Genomic DNA, 17,611 nt, shown 5'->3' with positions numbered 1-17,611 from the left:
GCTGTACACATTATATATATATATATATATATATATATATATATATATATATATATATATAACATGTATAAATTATGTTGCTATATATCCATTTTTAATGCTTCTAAGAAAAAAATTTCTTAATAGTTCTAAGAAACATTTGGTCACATAGCTAAGGAAGAATTTATTTTTTTATAACGAAACACAATTTGTACCCACATTAAAGATACCTAAGCAAAATATGAAGGAAGAAAAATCTAAAATAAATAAATGTAAACTTAGTTCTTTTTTTTTAAAATAAAAATGTAGACAATAGTCTTAAAAGTTGTAATCAAGGCACATACCTGGACCTATTAGATATTGTTTATTCTATACGTTGAGCAGTGTCCATGAGAGGAAAGGCAGACAAGCAGACATCCTAGGATAAATAACCGACTATGGAAAGAAAACATTAAGACCCAGGCACATATAAACTTTCACTACTAATTCTATTCGCAGTCGTAATACGGAAAGTAACTATTGAGCTTGGAAGAGTTGGAGAGGAAGGGGTTAGGGGTCAAGATGGTCAAAATACACTGCAGAAATTCTCAAACTACTAAAAAAGAAACACAGAGACTGTCATGGTATTAACTCATGGCTAGAGGAATGAATTAATAAATACATACTACCAAGTATGTATCCATCACTCAATCAGCGCTGAGTGTGCCTAATGTGTTCAGTGATGCCGCTGAGTCCACTCTTTATGAGTACAGGAATGAGTCAGAGCAAAGCCAGACCATGCCCCCACCCTGACCCTTTCCGTCTGGAATTCTGACACTAAATGACTAATTCGTCTTACGTGGATATTGACTATTGTATGTGCACTTCTCATATTGTGTTTCGGCAAAGACACCTTGATGGCCACACTTTCTTAACTCTAAGATGACAAAGTGAAGACCAATGAGACAGGTAATCTGTCCTCAGAAACAGTGTTATCTTACACTACAGGCAACACAGAAGGCCAAAGGAGACCCGTGTCTCATGACAACTGTGATGGCATTTAACAATTTAACAACAAAAGGAGGCAGAGTTGATTTTTTCCTCAAAGGTCATAGGGAAGGGTCTTTGGGGAACTGTTGCAGGCAGAGGGTGTACAGGCTGACTTCACGATTTGCTGTCTTCAGAGAAAACACATTTCTGTGTGCCTTCGTTCCTGTGCATTCCAACTGCTCATTTCAGAGATGGGAAATGAATTCATACTTCCGACTTTGGAATCTGCATCTGTAAGAGCCACCTGGTAGTAAGCCTTGCTGGTGAAGCTTTGTCACATGGAGAGTGTGTTCTGGTCACTACAAACAATTTTCTTAAATGTTTTAGAAAATGATTTTTAAGCTACCCAGAGACAGAGACACATTTTTTTTTAAAGTACGACTGTGATAAGCCAAGGAATGTTTGCATCATTATACTTGAGAAGTTAAATTACTGAGTCAGCACATATAGTAAAACAAATTACTACCCTGGAAGTGTGGCTGGTGAGAAGTTGAGAGACAGAAGTAAATAGATGTATACTGTACAGTGTTAGATGCTTACGTGTGGTTGGCTTTAAAATCGTTCCTCACAATACTTTCGCTATGGCTGCCTAGGTAGCTCAGTTGGTAGAGGTTCGTACCACCAAGCCTAGCCACCTGAGTTCAATCTCCGCATGGTAGAAGGTCAGATCTAACTGTTTCAAGTTATTTTCAGATCTCCATATGTAGGATGCTGAGGCACGTGTGCGCGGGCACACACACACACACACACACACAAAATTAAAGTTTTTAATTTTATTTTTTCCTGTCTATAAGAAGTAAAGTTAAGATGCACTTGATAACTGTGTGTTGGACTGGTGAGTAAATAAATATTCAGTTCAGAGTTAAAAGTTACCGGGAAATGAATACTCTCTCTTCCACAGCACCGTATCCCCCTCGAAACATCTCTGTTCGCTTTGTCAACTTGAACAAGAACAACTGGGAAGAGCCAAGCGGGAGCTTCCCTGAGGACTCGTTCATCAAACCGCAAGATTCAATAGGAAGAGACAGACTCTTCCATTTCCCCGAACAAACTCCTGAGACTCCTCCCTCCAGCAATGTGTCTTCCGGTTGGCCTGACCCGAACAGCACCGACTATGAAAGCACATCTCAGCCCTACTGGTGGGATAGTGCATCCGCTGCCCCTGAAAACGAGGAGGAGTTTGTCACTGTGTTGCCAGAGGACTATGACACTGAGGCCACACTCAGCAGGACAGAGAAGCCCACAGCTGACCCTTTCTCTGCCTTCCCCGTGCAGATGACTCTTAGCTGGTTACCACCAAAACCGCCTACAGCCTTCGATGGCTTCAATATCCTCATAGAGAGGGAAGGTGAGGCTTGGGAGCCGGGAGGATAAAATGGAAGTGGGGAGCAGGAGTAGGAGAGGGGGTGGGGGAACCAAAGCGCTTTGAAACCTGAACTCAAGGAGGATGGTTGACAGACACAAAGGGAGACTTTAATTGACTGCGTGGTGTAGCCTGAGAGGCAGACAGGCAAAATACATGGATTAGATCAGAATCTTCAAATGTGTGTGATTTGCGAGTTGGAATCATCACAAGCTTTACACATTTCTTTACCCAGCATTTTTCGTAAACATATTACAGAACATCCTTAGGGAATGTTGTTTATTGATATGCAAAATCGAGGGGCTTGTGATGAAGAGTCTTTCTACAAAGTGAGTCCTTCTAGATGTGTGTATTCCTTAGCCAGCTTGATGGATCTGCTGATCAGATTTACCCTGAGAAGTTGATAATAAGTGGAAATATGCAGAAGATAGTATCTGCGCTCTAGTCGATACACTATGTTCTGATTCACTTACCCATCATTTGAAATTATATATATGTAATATGGGGGAGCTATTTTGGAGACAGGTTCTCATGTAGCCCTGACTACTCTCAAATTTAAGATGTAGCTGAGGATGACCCTGAACTTCTGACCTTCATATTTTTAACATCCAAGTGCTGAGATTACAGGTGTTTGTCAATATGCCTTCCAAGCTCTTTACTATTAGATATTACATTATATATATATTACATTGATTTATTGTAGCCCATACATTTGTGAAAACAGAGCCATAACAAAGTCTGTTGGTCACCAGACTGTTTCTTGTTTGCCAGAACTTGACAAGTGCTATGTCATTTCCATTTTCCTGTCTAGTATCAGGATGGCATAGGGTTGTCATGTCATCAAGTTTGGAATTGGAAAGTCAACCTTCATCTCATGGTGTACAATTAGAATCGTGCCAGCTTACGGTGGGAAGATAGCTAACTTCAGTTTAGTGAAGTGAGACAAAATATCTCTTTATGCTCTGGTGTAGAGATTAGTAATAAACCCCACTCTAAAACTGCAAACAATTGAAATTGTCATTTTAGGTATTTAAGTCAAAAGTCATCATTTGACTGAGTTGTCTTTAGTTTAGTTTTGTGTTTGTTTTGTACTGATCATTTTAACAGCTCCTTTCATCTTTTTCTGTTCCTCAGTTTACTCTCTGGAACAGAGTGTCTTGTAACTCAGAATACTTTTTTACTTTTTTACTGCCTATTTTCAAGGAGGTTCAATTAAATCATTGCATTTTTTGAGAATACTGGGCTCCTTTGAAGTCAAATAATAACGGTTTGAAGTGAAATACTATGTATCAGGAGACAGATACAGAATAGGTATCACCTTTCGCGGGGCTGGGATGAATAGATGAAGAAAAATAAAACCGAGGCACCTTTGAAACTAGAAATAAGCCAATATAAATAATAATTTGATGCTACGAGGAATTCGTGAGGCCTTTAATGAGTGCCTGTTATCTCTCCTCTTCTAGGAGGGCAGCGAATTCTGCCTTCACCTAAAAGTCCATTTCTCTTGTGCTCAGAGTTGTCTGATAATTTACAGGTTTACAAATGCAGTTTGAATTTGAGCTGCGCTTTCTCACTTATGACACCTTAGTTTTACAAGTTATGGTCGGGCTGGGAGTCTAAGAAAGGCCAATAATAGATACAAATTTTACAAACCTAGTTTGTGGGCGTATTCCCTGGGCCCTCCCTGGTGTCAACCCGAGTATGTGTTGCAGTAAATATTAAAATATAAGATTGGCTCATCTCTTCACTGGTCCCACGGTCTCACTCTGTGGGCCCGTTTCTAGTAGGAGCCATGACAACGGACTCTGTTGCCCTGTCTGAGCCGAAAACCATGGTCTCACTCCATCTGCACAAGTCTCTTCCCTGGCGGTTTATGTTACCTGCCCTATTGCCTCTGTCTTGGGGTGTTTCTTTACCCCAAATCCCAGCACAAACACAATTCTAATGTCCAACAGCTTTTCATACAAGTTTATATAGAAAACTCTCAATCCAGAAATCCTCTACTCAATAAGATTACATCAAATAGACAAAGATAAGTACTGCCCTTCTATATGAGATATTAGACCTATCAAATCCTTAAATGTTCATAGCTATTTAAAGCCAATAAAGCCCACTTGGATCTAATTTGTCCTTGTCAACCTCCATCTTGGAACCTCTCTCGGTCCTCTGACCTCTGACCCTGTATCTCTCCACCTCCTTTATTGTACCCAATCACTGGCTCTCTCCTTTATTTCACTAATTAAAATGGGAAGGTTTTGATGGAGTCCTGAGTATGTGACTAGGCAGCACTTCTTTAGGAAGTGGAATTAGCATTAAAATGCGAACAGCTTTAGGACAATCTACATTTCTCTCTTTTGTCCAGTTAAAAACTCTTTTCCCTCGACTATAAAATGAATACAACTATTGAATTTTACAATTTATAGAGTATAAGTCTACAAGTATGCTCTCGTGTATTTATTTATTTATTTGTTTGTTTATTTGTTTATTACCTTTTGCGTTTGATCCAGAGAACTTTACTGACTATTTGACAGTGGATGAAGAAGCCCATGAATTTATTGCAGAACTGAAGGAGCCTGGGAAATACAAACTGTCTGTGACAACCTTTAGTTCCTCGGGAGCCTGTGAGACTCGGAAAAGCCAGTCGGCCAAATCACTCAGCTTCTATATCAGTAAGTAGCTAAGGGATGATTGTGCACTTAAAGGGAGCTAGAACAGTGAGACTGGAGAGGTTGGTCCTGGACTTAGGGAGTGGCAACAGGAAACTGTGAGATTCATGATGCCTGGCTGTCAATTATTCAACAGCCCCAGGGGTCCTGGGGATTCCTCAGTGTCAGGAGAAGCCATTATGCGTGGGAGGAGATACATATATGCTTAAATGCTAGCAAATCGGCTCTGAACGAGAGGATTTTTCTTTCCACTGTTGTGATAATTGAATGTTTATTAAACTGACCTTCCACACCAGCGATAACCATGTCTCTGAGGACGTGCACACACAGCTTGGGAAACAGGATTTTTTGTTTGAGGCTGTAATAAAATTTAGCATTATGTGGGGAAAATCTTATTATAGTATTGAACTTGTGGAGAACTCAGAAATGCCAAGCCGATCAAGCCTTCGGGGTGTCCAGGCAGTTAGCAGGAGAAGGTAGAGTGTATTCACCTTCCCAAAGCTGAGTTTCGGGGAGGCTTCTAGCTACTCCGTGAGCTTCAACAGCACAATGAAGGTGTAGTTTTCAGAACTGCATAAATAACGTGTCCATTTCCTCTGAGGATGAGCTATGGTTATTGGCAGTTCATAACAGGTTAAAAAAAATCAGTTACTTAGCTTATCAGGTGTTAAGTGTACCTTTAGAGTAACAAAAAGAAAAGTCAAAAAGATTAAAGATGCCTGTCCAAAAACAGTAGTCTGTATAATGTCTCCTCCTTCCTAAGGGCCAGATACTACCTTACTTCAGATAACCCTCAAAAGGGAAGTAGGCAGAGGCATATCAGTTCACTTAGCAGCTTAAACACATTAAAACTCTGCCCACATAATGTGTACACTTGAGGGATGAAACACGCAGCCACTACAGAAGCCTCTAGAGCTTCCAAAGGGACAAAAGGCTGTTGGGAATCTCCTGGAGGTCACCTTGCCCAGGTGTACAGCATGCTGGTGACAACCACGAAAGGACAATTACTAGTGCCACCATGTTGGCCTTTCAGTGGGTTTCACAACATAGATCAGACACTATAGAACTTGATATGTGGTGTTTATTTGATGTATTTTATCATATTTTATGCAAGATTATAAAACTCTTTCTTTGTCCTGTCTGTATGGACCACAATACCTATGGAGTCAGAGGAAAACTTATGAGAGTCAGTTCTGTCCTTCTACCATGTAGGTCCCAAGGTTGCAACTCAGGCCGTTGAACGTCCCAAGAAATGACTTTCCCTTCTGAACCATCTCTGGTCCTCAGCTCCCTCCTTAACAAGACACAAAATGCCACTCACAATACATCGGAATCGTTCTTACACATTCTTATTTCAAGGAGATGTATTTGATGTGTGAAAATTACCTTTGTTAATAAGTGAATGATGTTTTATGTGCCTAAAAACAATATTAGACCGTAGATACAAATACTTATGCTTCCTGGGTAGAGGAATAGTGTTTGCAGTCCATGTTACTGACCAAGCTACTCCAGACATTCTGATGGGATTAATGACATTAAAATTTATATACATGCCACTGCATTATGATTTACATTTGTGTACATTGAGGGGTTTCCCCAAAGATGAGAATGTTGGTACAGCCCCCTATGGTCCTATCAAGAGAATATTGGTTTTCAGTACTGGGGGCTGATCTGAAAGCCTTGTGTGTGACAAACACTCCCACTGTGCTGCATCCTCAGTTCCTTTTAATATTTTTATTTTGAGACAGGTCTCACTAACCCACTCAGGCTGGCCTGAACTCTTGAGGAGTCTAGACAGGTCTTGATCTTTCCATTTGTCTGCCTGGCTCTCCAGGGCTGTGCTTTACCATGCCTGGCTTCGAAAAATGTGCCTGGCATTTTGTAAAATAACTTTTAAAAAAAGATTTATTTATTATATATAAGTAGACTGTAGCTGTCTTTAAACACACCAGAAGAGGGCATCAGATCTCATTACAGATGGTTGTGAGCCACCATGTGGTTGCTGGGATTTGAACTCAGAACCTTTGGAAGAGCAGCCAGTGCTCTCAGCCACTGAGCCACATCTCCAGCCCTGTAATAGTAACTTTTATTTTCTAATTTTTGTTTTTGAGGTTTACTGCCTCCATCTGCTAACCTAGGACTGGTTCTAGAAGCTTCTAGCCTTTGTACAATCTTATCTAGGCCAAAAATGTTTTCAGCCTTTGAGGCCTGCTGTTGACACCTTTCCTAGTTCTTTCTGAACTCTGGCTAGCAGGTTCAACTCAGCTGCTCTGGCTCAAACTCCTATCCATGCTGACTGATTCAGTCTGGCTCTTCTGCCTCTGACTGAATTTCTCTGCTTGGTCTCAACCTAACCCTAGAAATTTGCTCTAATCTTCTGGCTCCTCATTCTTCAGCTCCTCTACCTGTGTCTAGCGCTCCCCCCCTCCACCAGAACCCCTCTCTATAAAACTCTCTTTCTGTAAAACTGACTCCTTCCTTTCCTTTCTCTCTGCACTGCCACCCCCCAGGCCCAGTACCTTTCCTTTCCTCTTTCTTCTCATGAGTTGGACAAATACTATTCTGTCAGATCTTTCTCTGATTCACCCTCTTGGTCTACCACTCAATGAGACATCACTTTCAAGCATGGCTGCTTCCTTCTACCAACTAACTTTATTTTCACTGTTTGGGATTGAAGGTTGTGTGCTAAGGGCTGAGCCACGCCATGAAAAGCTCTGAGTTACGAGAAGTGAATCTGTTACTCTCTCATGTGTGAAGACCAAGACTTGAATTTAAGGTTGTCTGTTGATGACATATTCATGACTCTTAAGTGTTGGCCAGCTCTGCTGCCCGATCCAAACACTCCCTGTCTCCATGACATTGGGTGGGGCATCTTATCTATTCGTGTACTTATTTTTGAGCCAGGGTCTCATGTAGCTAACTCAGACTAACCTTAAATCTATGAGGAAGCTGAAAAGGGTCTTGAATTTCCGATCATCTTATCTTCACCTTCCGAGTGCTGGGATTACAGGTGTGCACCACCACCCCAAGTTATGGGGTGCCGGGGATCCAATGCAGGGCCTGGTACATTCTAGACAGGCATCCAAACAACCGAATCACACCCCTAGCCCACCAAGACTCTTTTTGCTTCTAATGTTCTGCATGGTTGATTCACACACACACACAGTAGGAATGGATCACTTGCAGGAAGATGCACCACGTGTTATGGGAAAACAAGAACCTCGGGCCAAATTTCAAGCCAACGCTTTTCACAGGCCATCCGTGGGGCCGTATACGTGGCTAAGAACATGGAGTTTCAAAATTCACTGTGTGAGAATTTCATGCATGTGTATAAAAATGTTTTGATCAAATCCAACTACTAACCCCCCACGAAGCACAGATTTTTTTTTAAAAATCAGACTTCACATTTGTAAATCATAAAATTCCTCATCTTACCCGCCTGAATGCCTTCATTTAAACTTGAGATTTAAGAGCAGTACTTTTCTGACAGACATGCGGTGAGAGTTAGCTGACTAAAGTATGCCAGTTCCTGAGACAGAGCCTGACTGTAAGGGGCGTATCTGCCTTCATATCAGTTTACAGTATGTTTCCTTCCAACCATTTACACTGAGTCTGCAACCATCCCCTTTGGTGGAGTCAAATTGAATGAGACAGACAGACAGACAGATGGGGGCGGGAGGGGGGAAGCTGACATCATTGTTCCTAGTTATAATGGAGAGAACGAAGGAGAAGGTTTATTGTATATATGAGGGAGAATGAAGACATGGCTGTCTTAAGGCTCTGGATAAATGGGTTCTTACACAGAGACCTTCATAATACCAACCCCTCATGCTGCAGGATTCACCCAGGACTTACGCATCTTCTTGGACCCAGCCAGCCTGCTGCCCTTTGGTTAATACAGCCCTAGCCTGTCCTTCAGTTTCTGCTGTGGTGAAATTTAATTTGTCTCAGTCAGATGATGGTAAGCACTGACTGAATCTCAAAGCAATTATTTCTAGAAAGATCCTCCCAGCGAAGGAATTATACACGCTGATGAAATGCCATAGCATCGCACTCTGTGTTTGATGAAGATTTCGCGGGGATATTCTCCAATGTGCCTGACAACCAAAATCAAACTTGTTTTTATATTGGTGCTGCTGACACCGATAGCTTGGGCTGGAGAAGAGGCGAGAGAGCTGAGAGCTATAACTGTCAGAGAGTAGCCAGTGCAAGCAAGTCTTCCCCGTTGTCCCTTTGTAAGCGCGCTCGCACGAGCATGCACACACACACACACACACACACACAACTACAACAAAAATTACATCTAGCATTTTCTATCTCAACTAGCTCAGTATACAGCCTCCTTTTGATTGTGATTTGCAATGCCCAGGCCCCACAGGCGAGTGGATTGAAGAACTGACCGAGAAGCCGCAGCATGTGAGTGTCCATATCTTAAGCTCCACCACGGCCTTGATGTCTTGGACATCTTCCCAGGAGAACTACAACAGCACCATTGTGTCTGTGGTGTCCCTCACCTGCCCGAAACAGAAGGAGAGCCAGCGGCTGGAGAAGCAGTATTGTACCCAGGTAAGAAATAGGACAAACACGCCAAGTTTCTGAAGCCCACTTGAAATTTTGGTGATGGGAAAGGGAAATGTCCTCAGGCCATAGTGAGTTCTCCTGGAGCACTGGGGACTGAAATGAGCCGCCCCAGGAGGCAGCCCCAGGAGACTGGAAGTTAGTGGGCGTGGCTGGCCAGTTCCATTTCTCTTTCCCTTTGTTAGAGGTCACATTCATGGGATTCTGCTTTCTACTCAACAGAAGTTTCCTACTGTGTGTCAAGAGCTTAGAGAGATGTTGGAGCCTGTGGCCAATTTGAAGCATTCTGATCTTACAGAGCAGTGCTGTTCTCTAATGAGATTGACCAAAAATGTGTTTAGGACAATTTCACTACACTTCAGAAGTTCAGCCAGCAACTGATGATGCTTCTGAGTTCACAGAAGAAGGATCTGGTTTTATCCTAATATAGATTGTGAGGAAGGCGCATCAACACCCATCCAAGAAACACTTGCGAGGCAGCCAAGTTCCGTCTTTCAGAGGTTTAGTGTCTGTTGCCTCTTTTCCTCTCTTATTTTAACTTTCAAAGCAATGTGGACTCAATAAAACAAGTTAAAAAATAAAAATATATATGAACCATAACAATTTTCTCCCCATCAATCCCAACTAAAACGTTTTGAAGGATAAGTGGAACTAGACAACCACAGGAAACACGGGAGCTGACAGAGAAAATATGCAAATCAGTGGTCCTGTGATTGGCTAGGTATGAATACCTACAGCCAATCAGTGCTGGAGCCCTGTCCTGTGTCCTGAAACTCTAGCTCTATTTTCCGTGTGTGTGTGTGTGTGTGTGTGTGTGTGTGTGTGTGTGTGTGTGTGTGTGTGTGTGTGTGTGTGCGCGCGCGCGCGCGCGCGCGTGCGTGAACATACAAAAAAACATTTCTATTCCTCTTGCGAAAATTAGGCATCTGTGAAATTCAAGGAGTGAGAAATTTCAAATAGATAAGACTGGAGAACTAAACACTTTGGAGTGCTGAGATATGCCCTTCCTAGAGGCAGAATCCACCCCCTGACTCAATCAAATTAAAGAGTAAACATGCTAAACCAATTAACTAGCAATCACAGCTCCTTATTCAGTTCACTAGTTTCCTTCTCTCATGATACCCAACATAACTGTCTTCAAACTGCTGGGAATCGTTTTTCCTGCACAGACAGTGACCTGGAACTCAGCTGTCCAAGGTACATTTCCTTCTTGTCCACTCAGATGTAACAAATTATGTATCTTTGGCCTGGGAGCCCAAAACAAAAGGTTCTTATAGCTACTATAAATTACAGCTACTATAAATTCTCACTCCATCCTCTGGAAATGCAACAGCAAACCCTTAAGGATTAGTAAGAGGCTGATGTTTAAAGACACACAACAAGCAGGCTGCCATCCAAGGTGTCCTCTCAGTCACTACAAGACTTCCTGAGGATCATCATGGGGTTATACCTCCAGCATCCGTGCCCTCTACACCACGTGCATGTGCACAAACACTCACACACACACACACACACACACACACACACACACACACTACATATATACTTACAGGTAATTTTCAGATGGGAAAACTAAATCTAAACTGTCTTAAGGCTGGAGAGATGGCTCATCAGTTAAGAGCACTGGCTATGAAACCAGGGAGTCCAGAGTTCACAGGGATCCCAGGATCCACATAGCAAGCTTGGCATCCAGAAAATACTGGTAACACCCACTCTGAGAGATCCTCCTACATTTCCTGGCTGTCATATGCACAAGCAGAAATGAATACTTTTTAGTCTCAAGAGAAGCTGGGTGAATGGCTCAGTTGGTAAAGCACTTGCTGTACACGCACGATCCTCTGTACCATGGAAAAACCCCTCACAGAATATTCACTGCCAGCTCTAAAATAAACGTGACTCCGATTCAAATGCAGAATTAAAAAAAAAAAATCACCTATCCAAAACTCTTGGACTCAGCAGGATTACATACATTGAGCTATGGCAGGAGGAGGGAAATTTTTACGTATACATAATGGTTGTGTGGGGGTTCAAACAGTATAAACAAAACATTCACATGTGCTTCCCATGCGTCCCACACACATAATTTGAAGGCGGTTTTCAGTAATGTTTTAGTGTTTGCTCATGGCATAAATATTTATGGTGTGAAATTCACTATGACGGTGGTATCGTGTTGCTCAAAATGTTTCAGATTTTGGATCTTGTGTTTTGGGATTAGGGATGTGGAGGCTGTAGCCAGTCATTACAGTCATGGCCTCACCCTTAAGGATTGTGTTTCTTGATGTCTTCATCTGCGGAACTGGGAGAAATCAGTCCTGCCTCTCGAATTAGAATGAGGTGCATTGGGCTGACCCGGTGTCTGAAGGATTTTCTTTTAAGAGGAAACGAAGGGCCAATGTTGGTGATTATTTAGGCTTAGCTAGGTCTCGTCTGGCGCAAGGGAGAGTGTCCCAGTGGCTGTCTGGGTTCTGAAAAGGAAAGCCCTGGTGTCTGGAATGGATGGACGTCAAAAGGCCAAGGAAGGAAACATCACAGAGGGGGGACACAGGACCACCTCGGACAGAGGAGCCTCTGTGTTCATCGCATGCAATCCACCTAATAACAGACTCCGTGTTTCTTCCAACTGTTCTTAGTGTGTGTCCTCCTGTGTCTTTAGCTCAGTAGGGGCAGGTAGACCCAGTGACTTCTGGGAGTCATATTGAATTAGTGGCGTCCCTGGGATTGAAGTAAGACAGTAATGGAAGAAAGAGCTATAGGATGGATATGAATTATGTGGAAAGATTGGTTAACATTTTTTTTAATTTATTATATTGATCATATATCATACATCATGTTATATTTATTCATATATTAATTTTAATTGTATTTATCCATTTGATATTGACCAGTTGGTTGGCTAGTGTTTAGAAAAAATTAGAAACAGTGGCACAGAAGAATTAAAGTGTTTAATTCTATACTAAGCTTACTATATAGTTCAGGCTGGCTTTGGACTTCTAAACTTTCTTGCCTTTACATCTCAAAGTATTAGGAATCTGCAATATAGGTTTACACCTTAACCCTTAAATACTTAGGGGTTGATATTTTTAATTGTTTTTCACTAAGACAGGCAGTTTAAAATGGCATTGTTCTCTGTCGGTTTTTACAAAGCAGTATGACTTTTTTCATGTCTCTATCTTATCTGAAAGACATTATTTCCATAGGTTAATGACTGCCACATATTTCAGTCTCTATAATTTTAGGTGTTCACTCAACACTTAGAAAGGACTGCTGCCTAAAAGATTATCAAACTAAGGTGGGGGGGGGGTAACACCTGATCAGCCTACATGACCTGTGTCTTATGTTGGCCTAAAAAGCAGTATAAAAGATTAGAGAGCCAGTTGGGTATTTACAAGTGTGTCAGAGTATTCAAATGCCCTGTCATGGCAAAATTAAATTCTCTAGCAGTGATGCTAACGGACCCCACATGTGTGGTTCACCAGCACCCTATTCATGCGTATGTTAGCGAGCAGTCAGGAAGAATGCCAGACAGAGGCTCAGGGGAAGAGAACAGAAGGTTTGGTCTGCTGCTCTTGTGTTGGGGAACAACTGATCCACGGAGCAAACAGTAGTTTTGTTACATAGAATATAATCTTAATAAAAACAGTATTGTTATGTCAGGCGCAGCATGCACTATCTCTTCTTATTTTTATTTTTACTTGACTTTCTAAGACCACAGTTTCACATAGCCCATGCTAGTCTCTAACTTACTGCACAGGTCAGGCTGGCCTTGACCTCCTAAAGTTCCCTGCCTCTACCTCCACAAGTATTAGGATTCTACAGTGTGCCTCCATGCCTAGATATTCCTGTTCATAGTCTGTATCTTTAGATGGCAGGCTTGCTGAGGAACTCTAAATGAGGGTAAGATGTTACGGTAAGAGGGTGTAAACTGGCAAAGAAGGGGAGAATATTAATGAACTGTTCCAGTGTAATCATCTCTCCTGTGCCTCAACAGTTTCAGGGGAGAGTAGGCTGTATTCTACACAGATCATGACCTGTTTAATACTCATAACCAGCTTCTGAAATTCATGACACTGAAATTCACATCACAAGTACTGTTTACCTTTATAATTTTAATGAGACTTTAAAAAGCACACCATAAACTGCCCATAAAATTGCCATCCATTTAATGTGTTCATTCCTGTAGAAGTGTCAAATTTTATGTATCTTGGAGGCCAAAACAACTGATCTTAAGAGTTGTGAGCATCTCACAACCCTAAGATGCATTATTACTGTTACATTAATATGACAAAGACACAAAGGTTTTAATGTTAAAGGAAGTATAAACAAATCATTGTGTTTATAATTAACATAGTTGGGGTTTTATTCCAAACAACAGGATGAGAATTAGTTTTTCTCACTAAGTTAGACTGTCTTAAATATTAGAAGCACTAACATCAAAGCCAGGGCTGGGCAGATAACTCAGAGGATGGATATGGTACCTAACACAATGTAAGGACCTGGGGCAGGTCCTCACCACCATGTGAAAAGCCCAACAAGGGTGCACACACCTGTAACCCCAGCTCTGAGAGACGGAGACTCGTCAGGCAGTTTATGCAACTTGAGTACCAGGTTCTGTGAGAGACCTTGTCTCAAAGTGTCATGTGCAGAGTGACAGAGGAAGACAACTGACAATGGCCTCCGACCTCTACAAATGCAAACATGGGTACACAGGCATACACACAGACTTCATACAAATGTGCCCACGTGAATACCGCATACACAGAACACATTCTCTCACCCACTCCTTAACCTTGAACTGAGCATCAGTCTTGCATATGCATGTATTGATTTTTCATACATTCACTTTGTTCATATGCATGCCCCTACTATTTCTCTCCGTGTCATTCTGGTCACATAACCAATAAAAACCGAGAGCTGAGACGCAGTCTCTATGACATCATTTTATAAGGTTACAATAGACTCTGCAAAGTGCTGACAGCTGTACCTTGACTTTCACTGAGTGCAGATTAGAGGTCACAGCACTCAGCTTCTCTTCCCAACAATAAATGTCAGCATCTGACCTTGGCTCTTCTCCGGCTTTTTCTCTATCCATTAAATCAGAGATCTAAATAGATAATCTCTGAGGTCATTTCCATCTCTATAATTAGGTATTATATGCTTCTAAGTGACGAGAGACTAAAGACGATTCTGTGCTGGTCTTGGCGTGTCATCAGCTGACACCACAGTTTAGGATGTCAGGCTACCCTCATGGTGTTCCTGATTTGATTATGGTTCCGGGAGGAGGATGCTCTGGTTATGTGGTTACACTCGACAGTGATTCATTGGGGGCAGCCCACAGGGCATATTAAATCCAGTCATGGGATTTCAATGTCCTGGATCTCCTTCTGAATTCACATAAACTATCAGTCACCCTTATTTTGAAATCTAACCTTCCTCAGCATGAGTAAAAGATGCCAGACCTCAAAGTCACAATGTTTACATTCTAACAACTTGCAACATCATTTGTGTCTCATTCTGAAAACCTTGGTCTACGTGAATCTCTTTGGGTGTTTGCTTTAAGGTGAACTCAAGCAAGCCTGTAATTGAGAACCTGGTTCCCGGTGCCCAGTACCAGGTTGTGATGTACCTGAGAAAAGGCCCTTTGATTGGGCCGCCTTCTGATCCAGTGACATTTGCCATTGGTAAGTTGTTAGCCACAATAAATAGATAGATAGATAGATAAATATATAAACAAACAAACAAACAAATAAATAAGGTCTGTTGTTACCAGACTACTGGTTGAAAGGGTGTAGCCTTCAATCTGAATCCATCACAAATGGAGGAGTTATGGGCTGTGCTCAATATCCCCACATAAGCTTTTTATATGTATGAGATATAACTTCCAGGGGATGCCTCCCCGTACACAGAGATCAAATGAAAGGCCATAGATGTTGCAATTCCTGAATATAGAATGATGTGGTGTATGCATTTTACCTATGGATACTTCCCCATACACCTTAGCCCCTGCTGGATCAATCTTTCATTGTATCCAATGCAGTACAAATATTACACAAAGAGATTACTATGTTGTTTGGAAAAAAGTAATTTTTAGGAGTCTGTCCCTGTTCTGTACAGATGCAATGAAAAACTGAGGACAAGTCCCCATCCGTTGTTCACTGAATTAAGTTAAACAGATTCTAGTACCTGCTAGATATGGGGGACTGACTACCTCAGATAAGCAGCGATGTATATCTGGAAGACATCCTTCTATTTGCTACATAGAGAAGAACGTCAGAAGTAAACATCTATTTACTTTAGTGTCTTGTGAGGAAGCTAAGAGAATGACAGCCCTGACTGTTCCAGTTGAAGCCACTGTACTGGAAGTACTAATGCCCCTTCTGGTTTTCTCTCTTCACCCTCTACCCTTCCCTCTTTTAGTTCCCACTGGGATAAAGGATTTAATGCTCTACCCCTTGGGTCCCACGGCAGTAGTGCTGAGCTGGACCCGACCTTACTTGGGAGTGTTCAGAAAATATGTGGTTGAGATGTTTTATTTCAACCCCACCACCATGACCTCTGAGTGGACAACCTACTACGAAATAGCAGCGACCGTCTCCTTAACAGCATCTGTGGTAATCCTTCCTCAGCCAACTGGGTCACCATGTGAATGGTCAGGCCTCTGTCACAACTTTGTTAGGGAAAGTCATCCGTGGCCATTTTGGAAGATAGCTATTTGATCTGTATAGGTAGATAGCAGTTTTGAAGGACTTCGGGGGTTTTCATTGTTGGGTTTTTATTTCCTTTAATTAGTTTTGTTTTGTATTGTTTGGTTTTAAGAAGGCCTCTCTCATGTAGCCAAGAACAGCAGTGAGATTTGGGGATGCCTGGTTCTGCTTTTACAGTGCTGGGATCAAAGGCACCCCAGGCCACTTTTGCTTCTTGGCTGCTTGTCCATGGCGTTATATTTCTTTTAGGTTTAGATTCTGTCTTTGTCTTTTGAGAGAGGGATAAAGTTGGTTATGCAACTAGCTCTCAGCCCTGAGGGTATTTTTTTCATGAGTTTTCTCCATTCAGAGCAGAGCTGCCCCATACTTCACTCTCCTCTCATCACAGGAGACTTCCCTCTTGCCTTCCACAGTTGATTGACACTGTCTGTCACTAACCATGGCTCCACGTGGCCTGTACGAGTCAACAAACACTTGCACTGCTAACCCTTTGGAAACAGCTTTCAAGGCATGTGTCATAATTGCTCCTCCTGAGACTACATTCATTTTGCAAAGTGTAGATGCCCTATGCATGACGCCTGAAGCAAACAATTGCTCTCCAGACAGCCTGGTCATTGCCACCCAATGAAGACTTGTTCATCATCACGCTAGAATACTATGCAATTTTCCTAGAAGCAGGGAAATAAATAATGTACTAATGCTTACAAATAAGTGTTATTTCATTATGCAGTATATCTTTGCAAATGGTGAAGCCCATATTTACCCTGGCTTTCAATCATTTTTTTAAAATTATATATCTCATTTCATTTATGGTTCATTTCACTTGAAAAATAACTCTGAAGACATGGAAAAAGGAAAGAAAAAAATTATTGTTTATCATGACCCGCGGAAAGTAAATCAAGTTCATAAATACTGTTTTCCTCTTAGTCTTTTGTCTCCTGATTTCCCTCCATCCTTATTCAGAGAATAGCAAATCTATTGCCAGCGTGGTACTACAACTTCCGTGTAACCATGGTGACGTGGGGAGATCCAGAATTGAGCTGCTGTGACAGTTCCACCATCAGCTTCATAACAGGTGAGTCCTGAAGGAAAACGTGCCCCAGGAGAAGCCATCTTGAGCAGGCACCTTGGGGTCACATGTGCAGAAAGTGCCAGTCATCAAGTGCCTTGGCATCTTCATGGAAGATACACCCTTGATTCTGGTGTCTCAGATTTAATTGATCAGCACTAGGAATGAAGGTATGAGTTTAAAGTCCACAGTTCCTGCTCTCGACGTTTGTTCATTTGGAGTCAGC

At 41.8% G+C, this 17,611-nt stretch overlaps 1 protein-coding gene across 1 annotated transcript in view; it reads left to right on the top strand.

Annotated features, from left to right (window-relative positions):
* PTPRO (protein tyrosine phosphatase receptor type O) overlaps positions 1-17,611 on the top strand; it is a gene marked incomplete at its 5' end in the record, with an annotated part of 194,454 nt that overhangs the window by 119,129 nt on the left and 57,714 nt on the right. Inside the window, 6 exons of the mRNA XM_080913926.1 lie at positions 1,910-2,356; positions 4,879-5,040; positions 9,407-9,603; positions 15,173-15,293; positions 16,030-16,223; positions 17,280-17,391. Of these exons, the coding sequence (XP_080770052.1) occupies positions 1,910-2,356; positions 4,879-5,040; positions 9,407-9,603; positions 15,173-15,293; positions 16,030-16,223; positions 17,280-17,391 (1,233 nt within the window). The remainder of the gene's footprint in view (positions 1-1,909; positions 2,357-4,878; positions 5,041-9,406; positions 9,604-15,172; positions 15,294-16,029; positions 16,224-17,279; positions 17,392-17,611) is intronic.

The sequence above is a fragment of the Micromys minutus genome, assembly GCF_963924665.1.
Source record: "Micromys minutus genome assembly, chromosome: 3".
Taxonomy (NCBI): Eukaryota; Metazoa; Chordata; class Mammalia; order Rodentia; family Muridae; genus Micromys; species Micromys minutus.
Note: the sequence above shows the minus strand (reverse complement) of the source record. Positions and strands in the feature narration are given on the sequence as shown.